General features: G+C 44.9%; 1 protein-coding gene across 1 annotated transcript in view; it reads left to right on the top strand.

Moving 5' to 3' along the window:
* The window catches only part of Efcab8 (EF-hand calcium binding domain 8), a 59,256-nt gene that overhangs the window by 41,302 nt on the left and 2,124 nt on the right, over window positions 1-15,830 (top strand). Inside the window, 4 exon segments of the mRNA XM_055606596.1 lie at window positions 5,471-5,695; window positions 6,208-6,363; window positions 10,876-11,044; window positions 15,263-15,395. Coding sequence (XP_055462571.1) covers window positions 5,471-5,695; window positions 6,208-6,363; window positions 10,876-11,044; window positions 15,263-15,395 — 683 coding nt within the window.

The following is a 15,830-nucleotide window of genomic DNA, read 5'->3' as shown; positions in this document are numbered from 1 at the left end:
TTTTAAGAAAGTCACACACCAGGTCTGGAAGTGGGAGGCTATAAAATCTCTGCCATTTGTGGTAGGGTTAAGGTTGTAGACATGAGAGAAGGAACAACCAGAGGAAGAGTTCAACACAGAGAGAGAAAGAAGCCAGCTGGACATGTTCAGGGCTAGGGTAGTGAGAGACTGGGAGAGACTAATGGAGACAGCGACATAGCAAGAGATAGAGAACAGAACCCAGCCAGAGAGAGTGGGAGAATAGGAGAGAATAAGTGGGAGACAGAGAAAGAGAGGACAGTGAGACTAGCTGTGGATGAATAGCTAGAGGAGGGAAGCCTGTGAGCTGGCGGGACTTTAAGGAAGAGGTGAGAAGGGCTAAGATGCTAGCGTGGACTTTGAAATGTGTAACTGATACTTGTGATGCTGAGGGAGCCTGGAGTCAGGCTGAAAGGTGCCACAGGTAGCCATATGTACCTTCTGCCAGAGGTAAGGGAAATAACTCCTTTTGGCAGATGGGAACTGGTTTCACAAGTTCCCGAGGAATGCTGGCTTTCATCTAACCACCAAAATCTGGTAATCCAGTTTAAGTTCATTTCTGCATATCTGGACAGCCCTTAGACCCGTCATTCTGGCTTCTTGTTGATGATGAGGACCTTCTGTCTCTTCTGAAGCTGCTTTTCAGCTGGGCAGCTCGTTATGGTGATCCAGGAAGACTACGATGTGGGTCAAAGTCTGGGAGCCGGTAGGAGCTAGTGGCCCAAGGAGACCAAAGAAAAGCCTTGAAGTCAGCCCTTGGAGGCCATAGTTTGTGAGCTGGTCCTCTTTCACACATTAGCTTTCGGCAAGGTCCGGGCTTGCCAGTTCTGCAGGACCGTTTGGGGATAAGAGGTGAAGTCCATTTTGGAGTAGTTTACAGGACCACAGTTGATTACTGGAGGGTGTCTGTTAGCTGCTGAGTGGAAGTCTGCTGGGGCAGATATAGGTGAGGGACAGACAATAAAGTTAAGGAGCTTAGGGGAAAAATCTTTATCTTGGGTATTCACTTGAAACATCCAGGCCTATGGGTCTGGTAGTTGGAGGGTGTGCAAAGGAGTCCCAAGATCAGGGGAAGAAAAGAGCCCACCCTCAGGGGTAGGCAGTAGGCAGCAAAGCTTAGGCGTTGATTGACAGGAATACTTCTTAGGCGAGGGATCTCAGAGTCCACTTGACCTGTGATGGATGGACCCAAGGCTCAATTCCCTGAAGTTTGACTGCATGAATTTTTCTGAAGTTTACAGAAAGAGCTAACAGTTTTAGATGTATTAGTATGTCCGTTTGTAATCTGCACCCATATTGTAGAAAAAGCAGTTAGCAAGGTCTGTAAACAGCTAGAGTAGACTCACACCTTTGAGCCGTAGCAAAACAGAGCCATTATCAACAGGCTGGAGGTACATCTGTATATATATAGGTTGGACGGAGGTATTTTCAGCACAATGAGGAATACTTTAAGTTTATATTTAAAAAACAACCAAAGGAAATTGAAAATGTTTGAGCCTGTGATTATGATCATAGTAGCCATTGTTTTGCCAAGGTTAGATTAATACTTTATCATAAATCCACTGATGACTATGTTAAAACTTTGAACTTTGAAGTCTTAGTAGCGTGTGCTTTACCTTTAAATCTCAATTTTACATACTTTAAGTCACTTTCTCAGACCTTTACAACCTCCATAAATTTTTTTTTAAAAAATTGTTTATTCATTTATTCTGTGCATTGTTGTTGCGTCTGTGTGAGGGCAACAGATCTCTTGGAACTGGAGTTACAGGTAGTTTTGAGCCACCAGGTTGATTCTGGGAATTGAACCTGGATCCTCAGGAAGAATAGCCAGTGCTCTCACCTGCTGAGCCATCCCTCCAACCCTGAACTTGCAGAAACTTTGACTCTTTTCTTTTTCTTCCATCTGGAAGCATTCAATTATTTTCCATGAGACATAGGTGCTTGAATATTGAGATCTGTCACTAAAAACATATAGATCTGACACTGTGAATAAAGTTTCAGGATACAAAACCAACACTAAAAACAATCAGTAGCTCATTAGTGCCTGTATCTAGGGTGGAAGGAGAGAACCAACTCCAGAAAGTTGTTTTTTGACCTCCACATGTGTGCTGTGGCATGCATACACACATACTGACACACATAATACACATTCACATAAATAAAATTGAAAACTATTTTCAGTAGTGCACGTACACACACACACACACACACACACACACACACACTTACACATGCACCAATAACAAATTTCTAGAGAAAGAAATTAAGAAAAACATTTTATTTATAGTAGCTTAAAAATTATCTAGGAATAAATTAAACCAAGGAGGTAAGGAACTTCTTTAAGATCTTGAAAACTTTAAGACCCTGAAAAAAGAAATTAACAAGACACTAAATGACGAAAAGACCATCTATGCTCTTGGATCTGTAGACCTAACAGTGTGAACACAGCTGTGCTAACCCATGTAACCTACAGATCCAATGCATCCAAGTGCATTCATCACAGAACTAGGAAAATGTTCCCAAAGTTCATATGTAAAAACACAAAAAGATTGTGGATAGCCAAGGCAATCCTAGGCAGGAAGAACCACGTTTCCCAAACGATCTCAGTTCCTTCTCTGTTGCTGTGATGAAACATCACGATCAAAACAACTCAGGGTAACCCACTTGGTTACTGAGCTACCATGGGCTACATCTGAGCAGAGGCTCTAGGTTATCTCCATGCATGGTTCTTGGTTGGAGTATCAGTCTCAGAAAAGACCCCTGTGCCCAGATATATTTGGTCCTTGTGGAGCTCCTATCCTCTCCACATCATACTAACTCCCCTTCTTTCATATGATTCCCTGCACTCTGCCGAAGGTTTGGTTATGAGTCTTAGTATGTGCTTTGATACACTGCTGGTAAGGGGAACAGAGACTGTTTCTGACATGATCTCAATAGCAGGCTCTTTGACCTCTCCACCCCCCAAGGGAGGAGCAGCCCTGCTAGGCCACAGAGGAGGACTTTGCAGCCAGTTCTGAAGATACCTGATAAAACAGGGTCAACATAAGAAATGATATTTAATAAATAAATATAATTTTCCATAAATAATTTATAGAAAACAAAAATGTCCTATGTAACCTCATTGTATTTTTCTTTTTATCAGTGTGTCTAGGCTTTGCCACAGTTCTCTTGAATATGTAACTGATGTCTTTAAAATACTGTAAATTAGAAAAATAATTTCTAGTAAATAATTGCCAATACCATTTTTCTTTGTAACAAAGAAAAAAAAAAAAAAGAAAGGGGAGGAGGTCCTCCCCTATCAGTGGCCTAGGAAAGGGGCAGGGAGCAGATGACGGAGGGAGGGTGGGATTGGGAGAGAATGAGGGAGCGGGATACAGCTGGGATATAGAGTTAATAAAATGTAACTAATAATAAAAATAAAACAACAACAACAACAACAACAACAAAAAGCAAAACAACAACAACAACAACAACAACAAAGCAACTCAGGGAGGGAGGGCTCGTTTCCTCTTCCAATTCTCAGGTCATGCACCATCACCAAGCGAAGCCAGGGGCAGGAGCCTGGAGGCTAGGCATGAAGCAGAGATCATGGAGGAGTGCTGCTTATTTTGGCTTGTTATTTTTTTGCCCCACCAGTGTTCACCACGGCTGTTCAGTAGTAGTTAACTTGTGGAGTTTTTGGTATCAGACTAACACTGGCTTCATAGGGAGCACTTGGAAGCATTCTTGCTTCCTGTTTCTCCTCCTTTCCCTCTTCCTACTCACCCCCACCCCCTTCTGTGAGGTTTGAAAAGGACTGGTGTGGTTAGTTCCTTAAATGTTGCGTAGCGTTCACCATTGCCCTCAAATTCAGGATCTAAAGGATTTCTGTTTCTTTTGATCCTGGCACCTGGATCAATGGGAGGAGGGTTGAGCATCTTGTTCAGGACTTCCATGACAATCAGGATACCCAAGAATTTTGGAGCTGGCCAGTAAAGAACTTCATACCCATGTACATATAAGCAACCTCAGTTCAACTCAACAGGCGCTCTCTCTCTCTCTCTTTCTCTCTCTCTCTCCCTTCCTCCCTTCCTTCCTTTTTTTTTTTTTTTTTTTGAGACAGGGTTTCTCTATGATGGCCTGGAATTCACTAGGTAGACCAGGCTGGCCTTGAACTCACAGAGATCTGCCTGCCTCTGCCTCCTGAGAGCATGTGCCATCACCGCCTCACTTCAGTGGATTATCTTTTTTTTTTTTTTTTTTAAGATGTAAGAGTAGGAGGGAGGTGTGCTGGTAAGTAGAAGGGGCCCGGAAGGAGTGGGAGGAGCATAAGAGAGAGGAATGGGGTGTGTATGAATATGATCAAAATACATTATACACATGTATGACATTGTCAAAGAATAAATAAAATATTTTAGATAAAGAGGTCAGCTTGGAATACAGTAATTACCTTCTTTTAGAAATTGATTTTCGTTTGTTTGTTTTTGAGACAGGGTCTCACTATTTAGCTCTGGCTGTCTCGGAATTCACTAGGTAGACCAGGCTGGCTTCAAACATACAGACATCTTCCTGCCTATGCCTACAAATGCTGGGATTAACAGAGTACACCACCATGCCTGGTTAGAAACTAATTCTCTTTTTAAAGGTCTTTGTTTATTTATTTATCTATCTATCTATTTATTTATTTACTTAATGAGTGCTCTGTCTTTACATGTACCAGAAGAGAAAATCAGAATCCATTACAGATGGTTGTGAGCCACCATGTGGTTGCTGGGGATTGAACTCAGGACTTCTGGAAGAGCAGTCAGTGCTCCTAACTGCTGAGCCATCTCCCCATCCCCCTAAAAATGAATTCTTAATTAAGTTTCTCCTTAGATGACTTAATATAAGTTTTCACTATAATAAGAAGATATTGCTAGTTTCTGAGGTAAGGTAAAATGTTCAAGGTCCTGGGCTGGTGGGATGCCTCAGTGGGCAAAAGTGCTTGCCATGCAAGCTCGACAACTTGAATTCATTCCCAAGGTCCCAAGTGAAGGTGGAAGGAGACAACTGATTCCACCACGTTGTCCTCTGACATTCAAATGGGCACTTTTTGCTGTAAATACATTTAAGAGAGAACGAATTACTTCTTCATGTCACATCGAGGGAGCAATCGGACTTGGAGAACTTGAGATAAATGAGGCAAACTTACACATCTTCTTCCAATGAACATTTGCTGGTCATAAGCTATGGTATCAGGAGCCATTGCAGTCGCTTAGGGTAAGACAGTGATTAACAGCAACAAAAGATACATTCCAGGCCTGCAAATAGCTCTCTGGTCAGTATGTTGTCCCCCAGTTCCTGCCAGGGAGGAAGGGGCATCCTGGGAGACTGAGGCATCAGCTGGGCTTGGTGACTTGTGTGGGTCCATTAGTGATGTGTGAAAGTAGCCAATGGGAGCCACTGCTGAGGCAGGCCAACCTTTCTCCCGCAGATAATTTTTCTGCAGTCCAGACCTCGCCTGCCATACACAGCTACCATGCTGAGCAGCTGCATCGACGGCTTCATCTACGCCTGGTCCATCCACGGGAATGGAGGTCTGCTGGGGAAGTTCCCTGTGGACCTTGAAGAGAATGGTGAGAATACTGCTGTGGGTGCCATGGCCACCGATGAGAACGACTGGATCCTCCTCACAGGGGACAGCAAAGGGGTCATCAAGGTGAGGAAGCATCCCAGCTTTCGGCCATCTCTGTGCTGCGTGTGGTCCTTGTCTACTCCCGCTGGGTACTGGTCTCGCTAGAGAAGGTGATGGGAGCAAGGTGAGTTACTGAGGAGCCTCCTGTTCTGCTCTGGCCAGTGAAGTGAACCAGGCTTGTTGAAAGAGTTTCTCCAAGCCTCTTGTAGCCTATTATCTATCATGGTTACCCACACAGCTCCCACAGTGGCCAGTCGTATGTCTCATCTGTGAACAGCTGTCTCGCAGACGATTTTGTGCTTCATGGTGAGACATGAGGCAGGACTGCCTTGTCCATCTAAGCCCCTCAAGACCCCTCTGCCTGCTAACTAAGGGGTCTGGCTTAGAACGCCCTGTAGCGCCTCGTCAGTGAGAGTTATTTGCCTCAGAGGTGTAACCTCTGCTGAAGCTCAGAGAGACAGTGTGGGAGGAACTCGCAGCATGCTCTAGGCCTGGGCCAGGGGGTGCTAGGCCACTAACTCACACTTTGTGCCTAGATCTGGGACATCAAGGATTACTGCTTATTTACTGGCTGGAAACCATACCATCCCAGCGAGGTCAAAAACGGTGAAAGAAAGAATAAATTCCGGCTCTTAATTTCTAAGCAACTCCAGTTCCAACCTGTGAACGCCATTCCACGGAAGGAGAAGGAGGTAGGAAGATGGCAGGAGGGTTGGTTGGGAAAGCACTTTTAGGGCCCTCTAAAGAGCCAAGACTGTGGTTTCCCATGGACACTGTTAGTCTTCGTGCTCCCTTCGTGACGTCTGGCCTATGTGGGAAAATCTGTTAAATGCCGTCACTACCACAGGGGACAAGGGCCAAGCATGCTCACAGGTGTACATCTACACAGACACACGCTCACCATACCCACACTCACTCATGTGGATCTTCGCAGTGAGGACCCTAGAGTCATGAGTTTAAGACGGAAGCACTATGCACTCTTTGCGTAGTCAATAATTTTACACGGTTCAAAGTACTTGGTGTTTGCAGGGCCTCCTGACATCAAGCCACTTTTCTTTAGTTACCAAGAAAAAAAAAATAAGTGGAAGTGACAGAGTGACATCACTCCATCCTCACCCAAACCAAAAGGCACAAGCCAAAGTCTTGTAGGGATACAGGCCCAGAGAAGCAGCTGTTGCAGTCAGGCATTGGCAATTAGCACGGTCACTCTGGGGATTATCTGACAATAGCTAACTAACCTGAGCATGCATGCCCTTCCATCCAGTGGTTCCACTCTAGCCGTACACACAGAAGTTCATGTAAAACGTAGAAAGAATGCTGAGAGAGTTAGCATTTATAATGGCTCCACACTGGAAACATGCATTCAGCAGCCTGGGCTGAAACTCTCACAGAGCAGTAGGTAGGTGGTCACATCTACTCACTACAGACTCACCGTCTCTTCAGATTATTACGTCAGGCCAGACGCCAGAGCTTGTACACTGTGTTATATGTTCCTGCTTCTATAGAGCATAAAGGTGGAGGAAATGAGCCTGTCCTGTTAGAAGAGTTGTCACTTTTGTTGGGGTGTGTGTTGGCTGGGAGGAATCTTGACAATATCGTGCCTCATTATCTGGGTCTGCTTATACAATCATGTTTAGTTTCTGGGTTTATGCTTAAATACATTTGTTATACACACAACCTTTCATGTGTACATCATACATAAACGAAAGTTTTAAGAGTGCCCAGGCAACATAGAGAGGCCTGGACTCTTGTGAAATAATTCTTCCCTGAATAATTCCATGAGTAGTAGTAGTAGTAGTAGTAATAATAATAATAATAATAATAATAATAATAATAATAATAATAATAATTCCCTGTTACTGATTTCTGGTTATTTTAGTGTTGGTTTACATGAGCGTGTGTGTGAACAGTGATTTCCCTCTTTTTTTACCTGAAGGTGTGGACACACACACGCTGATTCTCCCCTTGCTTTTCTCATTCCATAATGCATTTTGGAATTTTTTTCTAGATCTGTATAGTAAGCCATGGGCTATGCTGCTAATAAAACCCCTTTCAAGGGGAAAATTGCTTTGTTTTAATTTTAAAAGTTACTCTTAGTAGTGAGTACTATCTCACATGTGTGCTAGCATTTCTGAAGGATACATTCCTGTAGGTGATGAACTAGGTCAAGGGGTTGCACACATTTGCAGTTTTGTTAACCATCTCCCAGCCAGAGCTGGACACAGGTGTAGACAGAATGAGCCAGAGAATGAGAAGGAGCCAGAAGATTAGAAAAGATGGCTGCAGTTAGTTTGAGGCCAAGCAGAGCAATTCAGGGATTGAGAGAGGAGCTAAATTGAACCAGCAGAGTTCAGAAAGAACATGTAAGAGTGAGCTTATTAAACAGTAAGTCTCAGAGGCTGAAAACATTCTAGGCCTAGGTTAGATTGTACAGAGGGTAGACCTTCCAGAACTAGGCCTTGGCTAGCAGAAGGAGGCAGTAAGCCTCTGAGACAACAACCGAAGCAGGAGACTAAAAGTCCCTTTTACAAGACACTGAGCTGTACTCTTTTCTCATATTACTGACTCTTGTGGTTTTCTTCTTTTCCCTATACTCCCCCTCTTTCTTCTTTCTTTTCTTCTTTACTGTTTTTGAGACAGGGTCTCATATAACCCAGGCTAGTCTTGATCTTGCAATGTAGTCAAGGATGCTTCCACGTTTGGGGGCTGGGCTTACAGGCTTACGCCACCTATCATCTTCTTTGTTCTGTTTGTTGAGACAGAGTGCTTAGCCTGGCCTTGGCTTTTGTATTCTGTAACTTTACTGAGTTTCTTTAGCACCTCTATATTTTGAGTGGAGTCTTGAGGGCTTTCTATGTATCAGACCATGGCATCAGTGGACAAGTGCACTTTACCCATTCTTTTTTATTAGTGTGTCTTGTCTTTCTCTCTCTTGCCTGCTCTCTCAGATTAGGACCATTTCATTGTGGAAGACAAACAGGCACAAGATCCCTGTCTCACTCCTAATCGGAGGGGGAAGCTCTGATGATGCTGAGTCTCACGTTAGCTAAGGTTTTGCTGGAGCTGGTGCTGCTGTGCTGAGCAGCCCTTCCCCAAGGCTACCCTGGTGAGAATTCTTAACGTGGAAGGGCACTGGGATTTCTCGAGAGATTTTCCTAGACGTACTAGAATCATTTTATGGCTTTTAGCCTTCATTGGGTTAGTGGGTTATAGACTATGTATGGCAAGGCAAGCCATTCTTGTATCTCAGGGACAGCAAATCTCAAAAGTCAGACTTTCTAATAAAAGAGGGTATTCACTTTCCGCAGTCATGGTCACTCTGCAGAACCACATGTATTCATTTGGTTTGTTACTTATTATTGACATTGTAACAGTTTCTTCCTTCCCTCTTTCCTTCTTTCCTTCTATCCCCTTCCTTTTTTTTTTTTTGTTTTTTGTTTTTTGTTTTTTGAGACAAGATTTCTCTGTGTAGCTCTGGCTGTTCTGGAACCAGGCTGGCCTCAAAGTGCCTCTGTCTCCTGGGTGCTGGGATTAAAGGCGTGTGCCGCCACCACCACCTGGCTTTAATTTTTTTGTTGTAAGAAAAAAAAAAAAAAGAAAATGGATAAAATTTAAGGAAGACATGAAACCGACTCAACAAAAGAGAAAATCTGGGGGCACGGGCTATCTGAATAAAGCAGGTAAAGGGTGGAATGAGCAATGGAATGTCTCATGGAAGGAATGCTGAGGAATATAAATGACAGTTTCTACACAAACTCTTCCAACAGTTTTTTTTTTTTTTTTTTTTTTTTTTGGTGAGGTCCTAGTTTAATAATACTTTTGATACCTCATGAGACGTTGTCTCAAAAACCTAAAAACCAAAAGACCAACCAACTAACCAAACCAAACAGCACCCCAAAACCAAAACAAATAAAAGTCAAAGCTAATAGTGTTTATTTTAGTTTCAGATGAGATGATGGTTGGTTTTCTTTCGACAGACCACTGGTGAGCAGGTCCTGTTTTTGAAACCACACTGTGAGATACTATTCTTGTAAAGCAGGGTTTCACATATGCTTAGGATGGTTTCTGAGCTCTCTGCTGTCTTTCATTGTTGGGTTATAGTTTGCATTAGTCTAACTTACCGTTCCTATTTATAGCAGAATAAGTGTCTCTTCCTCAGTCTTAGCTCAAGTTGTTTGGGGCTGGGCAGATGGCTCAATGGATACAGCACTTGCTGCCCAAGTGTGAGGGCTGAAGGCTGAGCTCCTAGGACCCATCTAACAGCTGGGCAGGCACTGCATGGGTCAGAGACTGGGGATCCTGGAGAAAGCTGGCTAGCTAGACCAGCTGGAATTGGCAAACTCTGGGTTCAGCAAGAGAGGTCAAGGAGGACACCCGACATCAACTTGAGGCTACCACCTGTGCCATATACATGCATGTGTACATGCATACACGTAGGCAAACACAAGTAAACATATATATATATATATACATACATATACATACATACATACATATTTATATATATGAATGAAGCATACACACACACACACATACACACACACACACACACACACACACACAGAAACACACACACACATACACATGGTCCTGGTCACTTCTCAGTTACATAGAGTTCTTTTCTTTTAGTAACATCTTTCCTAGGGTAATGTTGCCAGTCACGTCTTACAGTCTGTTCTTCCAATGCTTGGCCATAAAGAGTTAGAAGGTGTTCAGACTTACGTCTGGTCCCGTCACTTTCTCAATAAAGTGGTGAACATGCTTTCTATGGTCTACAAAACTGTGAGGTTCCAACGAGATGGTCTGTGTAGAGGTTCTCAGCCAGCAAACGGAAAATGACTCTGGTGGCTTTACCAAAGGGGCACATGAAACCGAAGAAGTGCTTAGACCTACCAAATGTCAGGCTAATGCAAAGCGCTCAGAGGAAGTTCATTGGCTGGGGTCCAAGCGCCCTTCCCAGGACTCTGCTGCGCTGGGTCCCAGGTATCTGCTAAGGCTGCGGCTCTCTATCTACCTCACACTGCAAACCTTTAATACAGTCACTCATGTTGTGGCGACCCCCCCACCATAAAATGACTTTCTTGCCACCTCATAACTGTAATTTTGCTACTGTTACGAGTTGTAAATAGTTAACATGGAGGATAGTTGATATAAGGAGTCTGTGTGATAGCCGGGTGTAAGTCATCCTCTGCTGCCCTCTACAGGTTGTGGAGGGCCACACCATTTCTCTGGTTCCCCCACCACTTCTGGTTTCCTGGACTAGCCACGTGGAAAGCATAGCAGATATCCTGTTTGTGGAAAGCTTCCAGGTGGTTATCAGTGCTGGCAAGGACCGGGACGTCAAGGCTTGGAAACTCACCGGTGATGCCATAGGTACGGGTGCTGCCGAAGCATGGCCTTTCCTGTCCCTGTCCCTGATAGAACACACCTGGGATGCCGGGTGGGGAGAAGGGTCTCACAGCTGCTCACAGAATCTTGCAACATGAGAATCTGTCCAGGTGTCCATTTACCCGCAAACCACCCTTCCATGCGTTCACTCATCCACCCAGCTTTGCCTGCCTTGGCGAGCTTTAGAAAACTCTTTTATCTGGTAAGGTCTGGTCTTTTCTCTGAAGAGGATAAGCATAAGCCAGGTGTTGGTGGCACACCCTAGAGGCAGGCAGGTCTCCATGACTTGGAGGCCAGCCTCGTTTACAGAGCGAGTTCTAGGACAGTCAGGGCTACATGGAGAAACCCTGTCTCAAAAGACAAAATCACCTCCAAAACCCAAGAAAATAAGCATAGTTTTAGTGTTATACCACATTGCCCCAGTCTGAATATCCAGAGCACGTGTATATCTATCTGTACAGCCCCCATTGGGAAGCAGGCGCCCCTGGGTGTCCCCTCCTACCACTGTCTTGGCTGCCACTAGCTTTTCTGTAGGAGATACTGCCAACACAATTAAAACACTGCTCTTTGTTTTTTACAGTTATCTATTTATTAGGGGAGGACATGCCATGGAGCGTTTTGATTGGCAGGCTTGGATGGCAAGTGGCTTCAGCCACTGAAGCAGCTTGCCAGGCCCTGACGTTTTTCCCTTTTTCTGTGTATGCGCATGTGTGGCGTATGTGCAGGTTTGTTCAGGTGTATGTGCACGTGTTTGCTGGACACACGCATGTGGGCACTCACTTGTCTTGGCTAGAGATCAACACTGGATGTCTCCCTCACTTGCTTTCCACCTTGTTTTTTAGGCAGGGTCTCTCACTGAGCCTGGAGCTCACTGATTTGGCTAGGCCAGCTAGACAATGAGCTTGAGGCATTTGCCTGTTTCCACGCCCCAAGCACGGGGCACAGGCATGCATTGCTGTCCTGGGATTTTAGCGTGAGTGGTGGGATCTGAACTTAGTCATCAGGCTTCTGGAGCAAGCACTTTACCAGTTGAGCTATCTTTCTGTACCCCACATTTTTTTTTTTTTGTTTTGTTTGTGTTAATGACAGCATCTCACTATGCCAGCCCAGGCTGGCCTTGGACTCTCAAATCCTTTTGTCTTGTCCTTTCCAATGCTGTGTCCCAGATGGGCACCGCCATTCCTGACCTAGCTTCTAAACTCACAGATTGTTTCTGGACTTTGTACATATGGGGCCATGTGATGAGCTTTTCTTTGTTTCTATTTTTTTTTTTAATTCTCTCTAGGCATTCTAGCTGTGAAATTCTGCAGAAATTCTGTGCTTTACCCATGTTACTCTTCCTAGCTACTTTACATGATCAAGAATAATACTCCTGTAAATACTTTTATACATGTTTTTGTTACAAGGATATATGTAATATCTATCTATCTATCTATCTATCTATCTATCTATCTATCTATCAATCTATCATCTATCTATCTATCTATCTATCTATCTATCTATCTATCTAATATTTTTCCTCAGTTTCAGTCATTATTGCTCTGTGGTCTTCTGAAGTGGTTCCCAGCTTTCATTCTTTCACCAGCCAGGTGTAAAAACTCTCTTTGTCCCAGCAGTTTGCTATGTGAGCTACACTTACTTAGTTCCCTGTACTCTGTCATCTTGCAGTGTCTCCCTTCTTCTCAGAGCCTAGGCTCTGCCTTCTGTTTCCACGCGTCTGACTATTATAGACATGAGGTTATGCAGTTGGCCCTCTGTCTGGCTCATTTCACCGCGTCTTATGTCTTCAGGGTTCATCCCCCTTGTCATAGTCGCAGAATTCCCCTCTTTTCTAAGGCTGGAGAGTGTTCTCTTACAGGCATATTGTCTGAATCCATCTTTTGGTTGTTTACGTATTTTCGGCCACTGGTGATAATGCTGAACTGACTTCTGGGAGTTGGGAGCAAATGATCTGGTTTTCAATGTGTGTGTGTGTATTTGTATGCATGTGTAAGGTGGGGGTGGCCTCACTGTGTAGGCAAGATTGGCCCCAAATTTGCCATTCTCCTGCCTCTGCCTCCCAAATGGGTTAATGACATGCTTTCAATTCTTTTAGGAAAATAACCAAAAGAGGGTGGCTGGACCGAATGGAAGTCCCAATTTCAGCTTTCAGAAATGCCACACTGTTTCTAGTGCAGTTACCCAGGTTTACATTCCTGCAATGGTTCTGATCTCTCTGTGTGTCCTCTGCTGCCTGTTCCCTGCTCTTCTGATGACAGCCATGCCAATGAGTGCGAGGTGTATTCTGGTTCTTATGTAGAGGTGCTGAGCATCCACAGCCCACTGGCCATTAACACACTAACATGTCTCATTTGGATAGATGTCTATTCAAGTCCTTTCCCTATTTTAAAATCAGCTCTTGCTGTTATTATGTTAGGCTGGAGGAGTTCCATATTTTAGTGGTTGCCTGTGTTAGATATATGCTAAGGGACTTTTTTCCTTTCTCATTCCATAGTTCACCTTTAACCTGCCTAGGGGCTTTTAGTTCCATGTAATTCTGCTTTTATAGAGCTCTGATTTTCTATTTTTGCTTTTGTTGTTAGTACTTTTGGTGTCTTGGCCAAGGTGTCACCGATAAGACCAATGTTTAGAGAGCTGGTTGTTTTCTTGGCAGGCTAAGATAGTCTTGTGTGTTGTGTGTGTCCATGAGTATGCACACATAAGTGTACACATATGGAGGGTAGATGTCTTTTGAATCAGACCCTCTCACTGGCCTGGTGCTTGTCAACTTGGCTAGGCTAGCTGGCCAGCAAACCCCAGGGATCTGCCTGCCTTCGCCTCCTGCTGGGAGGGTTTAGCATCATGCCTTTCTGCATTGGTTCTGGGGATTGGAATGGGGTCCCCGTGCTTATGTGGTGTGCACTGCTTTACTGTTGAAGACATCTCCATGAGCAAGTGGAGGCGTTTTGCAATTCTGTTCCCCAAGGATACTGGCCAGTAGTTTTCTCTTTGTGGTGTCATTGTCTGGCTCTGGTATCAATGATGCTGGTTACATGAGTTTCTTGGACTGTTTTGCTGTCTTCCTATTCTTTCTGCACAGAGTTAGGGGACCAGCCTGCTGAGATAAATGCTTGAGTCACCACTGGGGTTGGTGTTATACAACTGGGCATTTCAAAAACAGAACACAATGGGGTTTTTCTGGACGTTGTGTAAATGATCTGTGAAGACTGAAATTGGTATCAATTTCCCAGAACATGGGTTTTCTCATCTCACTGAGCCGGATCTGAGCTGGAAGGGCTGGAAAGCAGATTCAGGTAGACTCAGTTTACCTTATCTTGGGTATGTCAAAGAGACTTGGTAGGCTTCTTATTGGGAGGCCCTCTCTCTTAATCTCATTCTAGCCCAGCCCTATAACCCCTAGTGCTCAGCGCATACCTCACAGGATTTTGTGCTTTTAAGATTGCCCTCTGCAGGGCTGGCAAGAGCTCAGCTGGTCCCAAAGCTGCATCCTTCTGTCTAGGCCAAGACTGGTTCCTACACAGCTTGGATCCATATTGGGCACTCCTGGAGAAGAAAGTGACTGCTAGGCTAGTATTTCCTGTAAAGATCTCCCTGTCATTTTAGTTGCTCTTATATTTGCTGCTATAGCAATTTGGTAATTTCTCCAAAATGGGATTTTGCAACCTGCATTCTTTCTTTTCCTTAATTTCATAATTCCACAGCAAGGAGAACGGCCCGCTTTTATTTATTTGTGTGTGGGGAAGGGGGTTTCCTGTGCTACTGCACACACGCGGAGGTCAGAACTCTCAGAATTTGGCTCTCTCTCTATCATGCTAGTTCTGGGAATTGAATCGTCATCCATGCCAGGACCAGAGCAGGACTCTGACTTCTTTCTCTTCTGCTCCAACCCAGATCTCACCCAGACCGGTCCCAGCTATTTAATGCCCCTTTCACTTCACAGATAACCTGCTGGGAGCCTGGCTCAGGCTCTTAGCACAGTGCTCTTCCCATATCAGCCTACACATGGTGCAGGACACTTCACACCTAAGCTCTAGCTAGGTACCTCCTAGGACTGGGGTCTGGCAAGTCTGGAGGTTTGTTGTGTTGCCAGCATAACGCCTGGTATGTGGGCAGGCACTCAGTGTTTGGGTGAGTGGGTAGGGTGGCAGGGTGTGGCAGTGGGTTCAGGGTGCTGGTTCTGAACAGGGTTTGGTCACATGACAGGAACATTTGGCCTGCACATTTGGGAGGAACTGCAGGATGGCCTGAGCATAGACGATCTGGAGCAGATGGCAAGTGTGGAGGAGAAGCCCGACTCTGTCCATTCCACTATCAGCAGCTCCTGGCTGGAGCTGCGGTGAGTCTCTATAGCTAACAGAGGCTCCTTGGCTCCTGGAAGCCTCTCTCTGGGATGGGGTGAGACACTTAGGAGCTGCAGGCAACCTGTGGCCCTCTTCAACCATCTCAGTCGCAAGACCGAACAGTCAGGAAGAGCAGCACAGAGAGAGCCCTGCAGGGTGGCTAGCAGCACCTTGTAAAGGCCATCACCACATGGGCAGGGGGCTGTCCAGGGCTACTGTACCCAAGGCTGTGGCCCTGAGCAGTCATCCGTGTAATGCATGGGGAGAGAGGGCTGAGCCTCCAGCTATTGCTTCTCCTCTGGCTTCCTTCCCACACGCTTCACCCACTCCATCTTATTCCTCAAATTTCAAATGGCTTCAGTGCCTTCCTTCCTTCCTTCCTTCCTTCCTTCCTTCCTTCCTTCCTTCCTTCCTTCCTTCCTTCCTTCCTT

The sequence above is a fragment of the Psammomys obesus genome, unplaced genomic scaffold (genome assembly GCF_907164565.1).
Source record: "Psammomys obesus unplaced genomic scaffold, mPsaObe1.curated_primary_1811, whole genome shotgun sequence".
In the NCBI taxonomy this organism is placed as follows: Eukaryota; Metazoa; Chordata; class Mammalia; order Rodentia; family Muridae; genus Psammomys; species Psammomys obesus.
The sequence above is the reverse complement of the archived record's forward strand: the minus strand, read 5'-3'. Positions and strand labels throughout refer to the sequence as shown.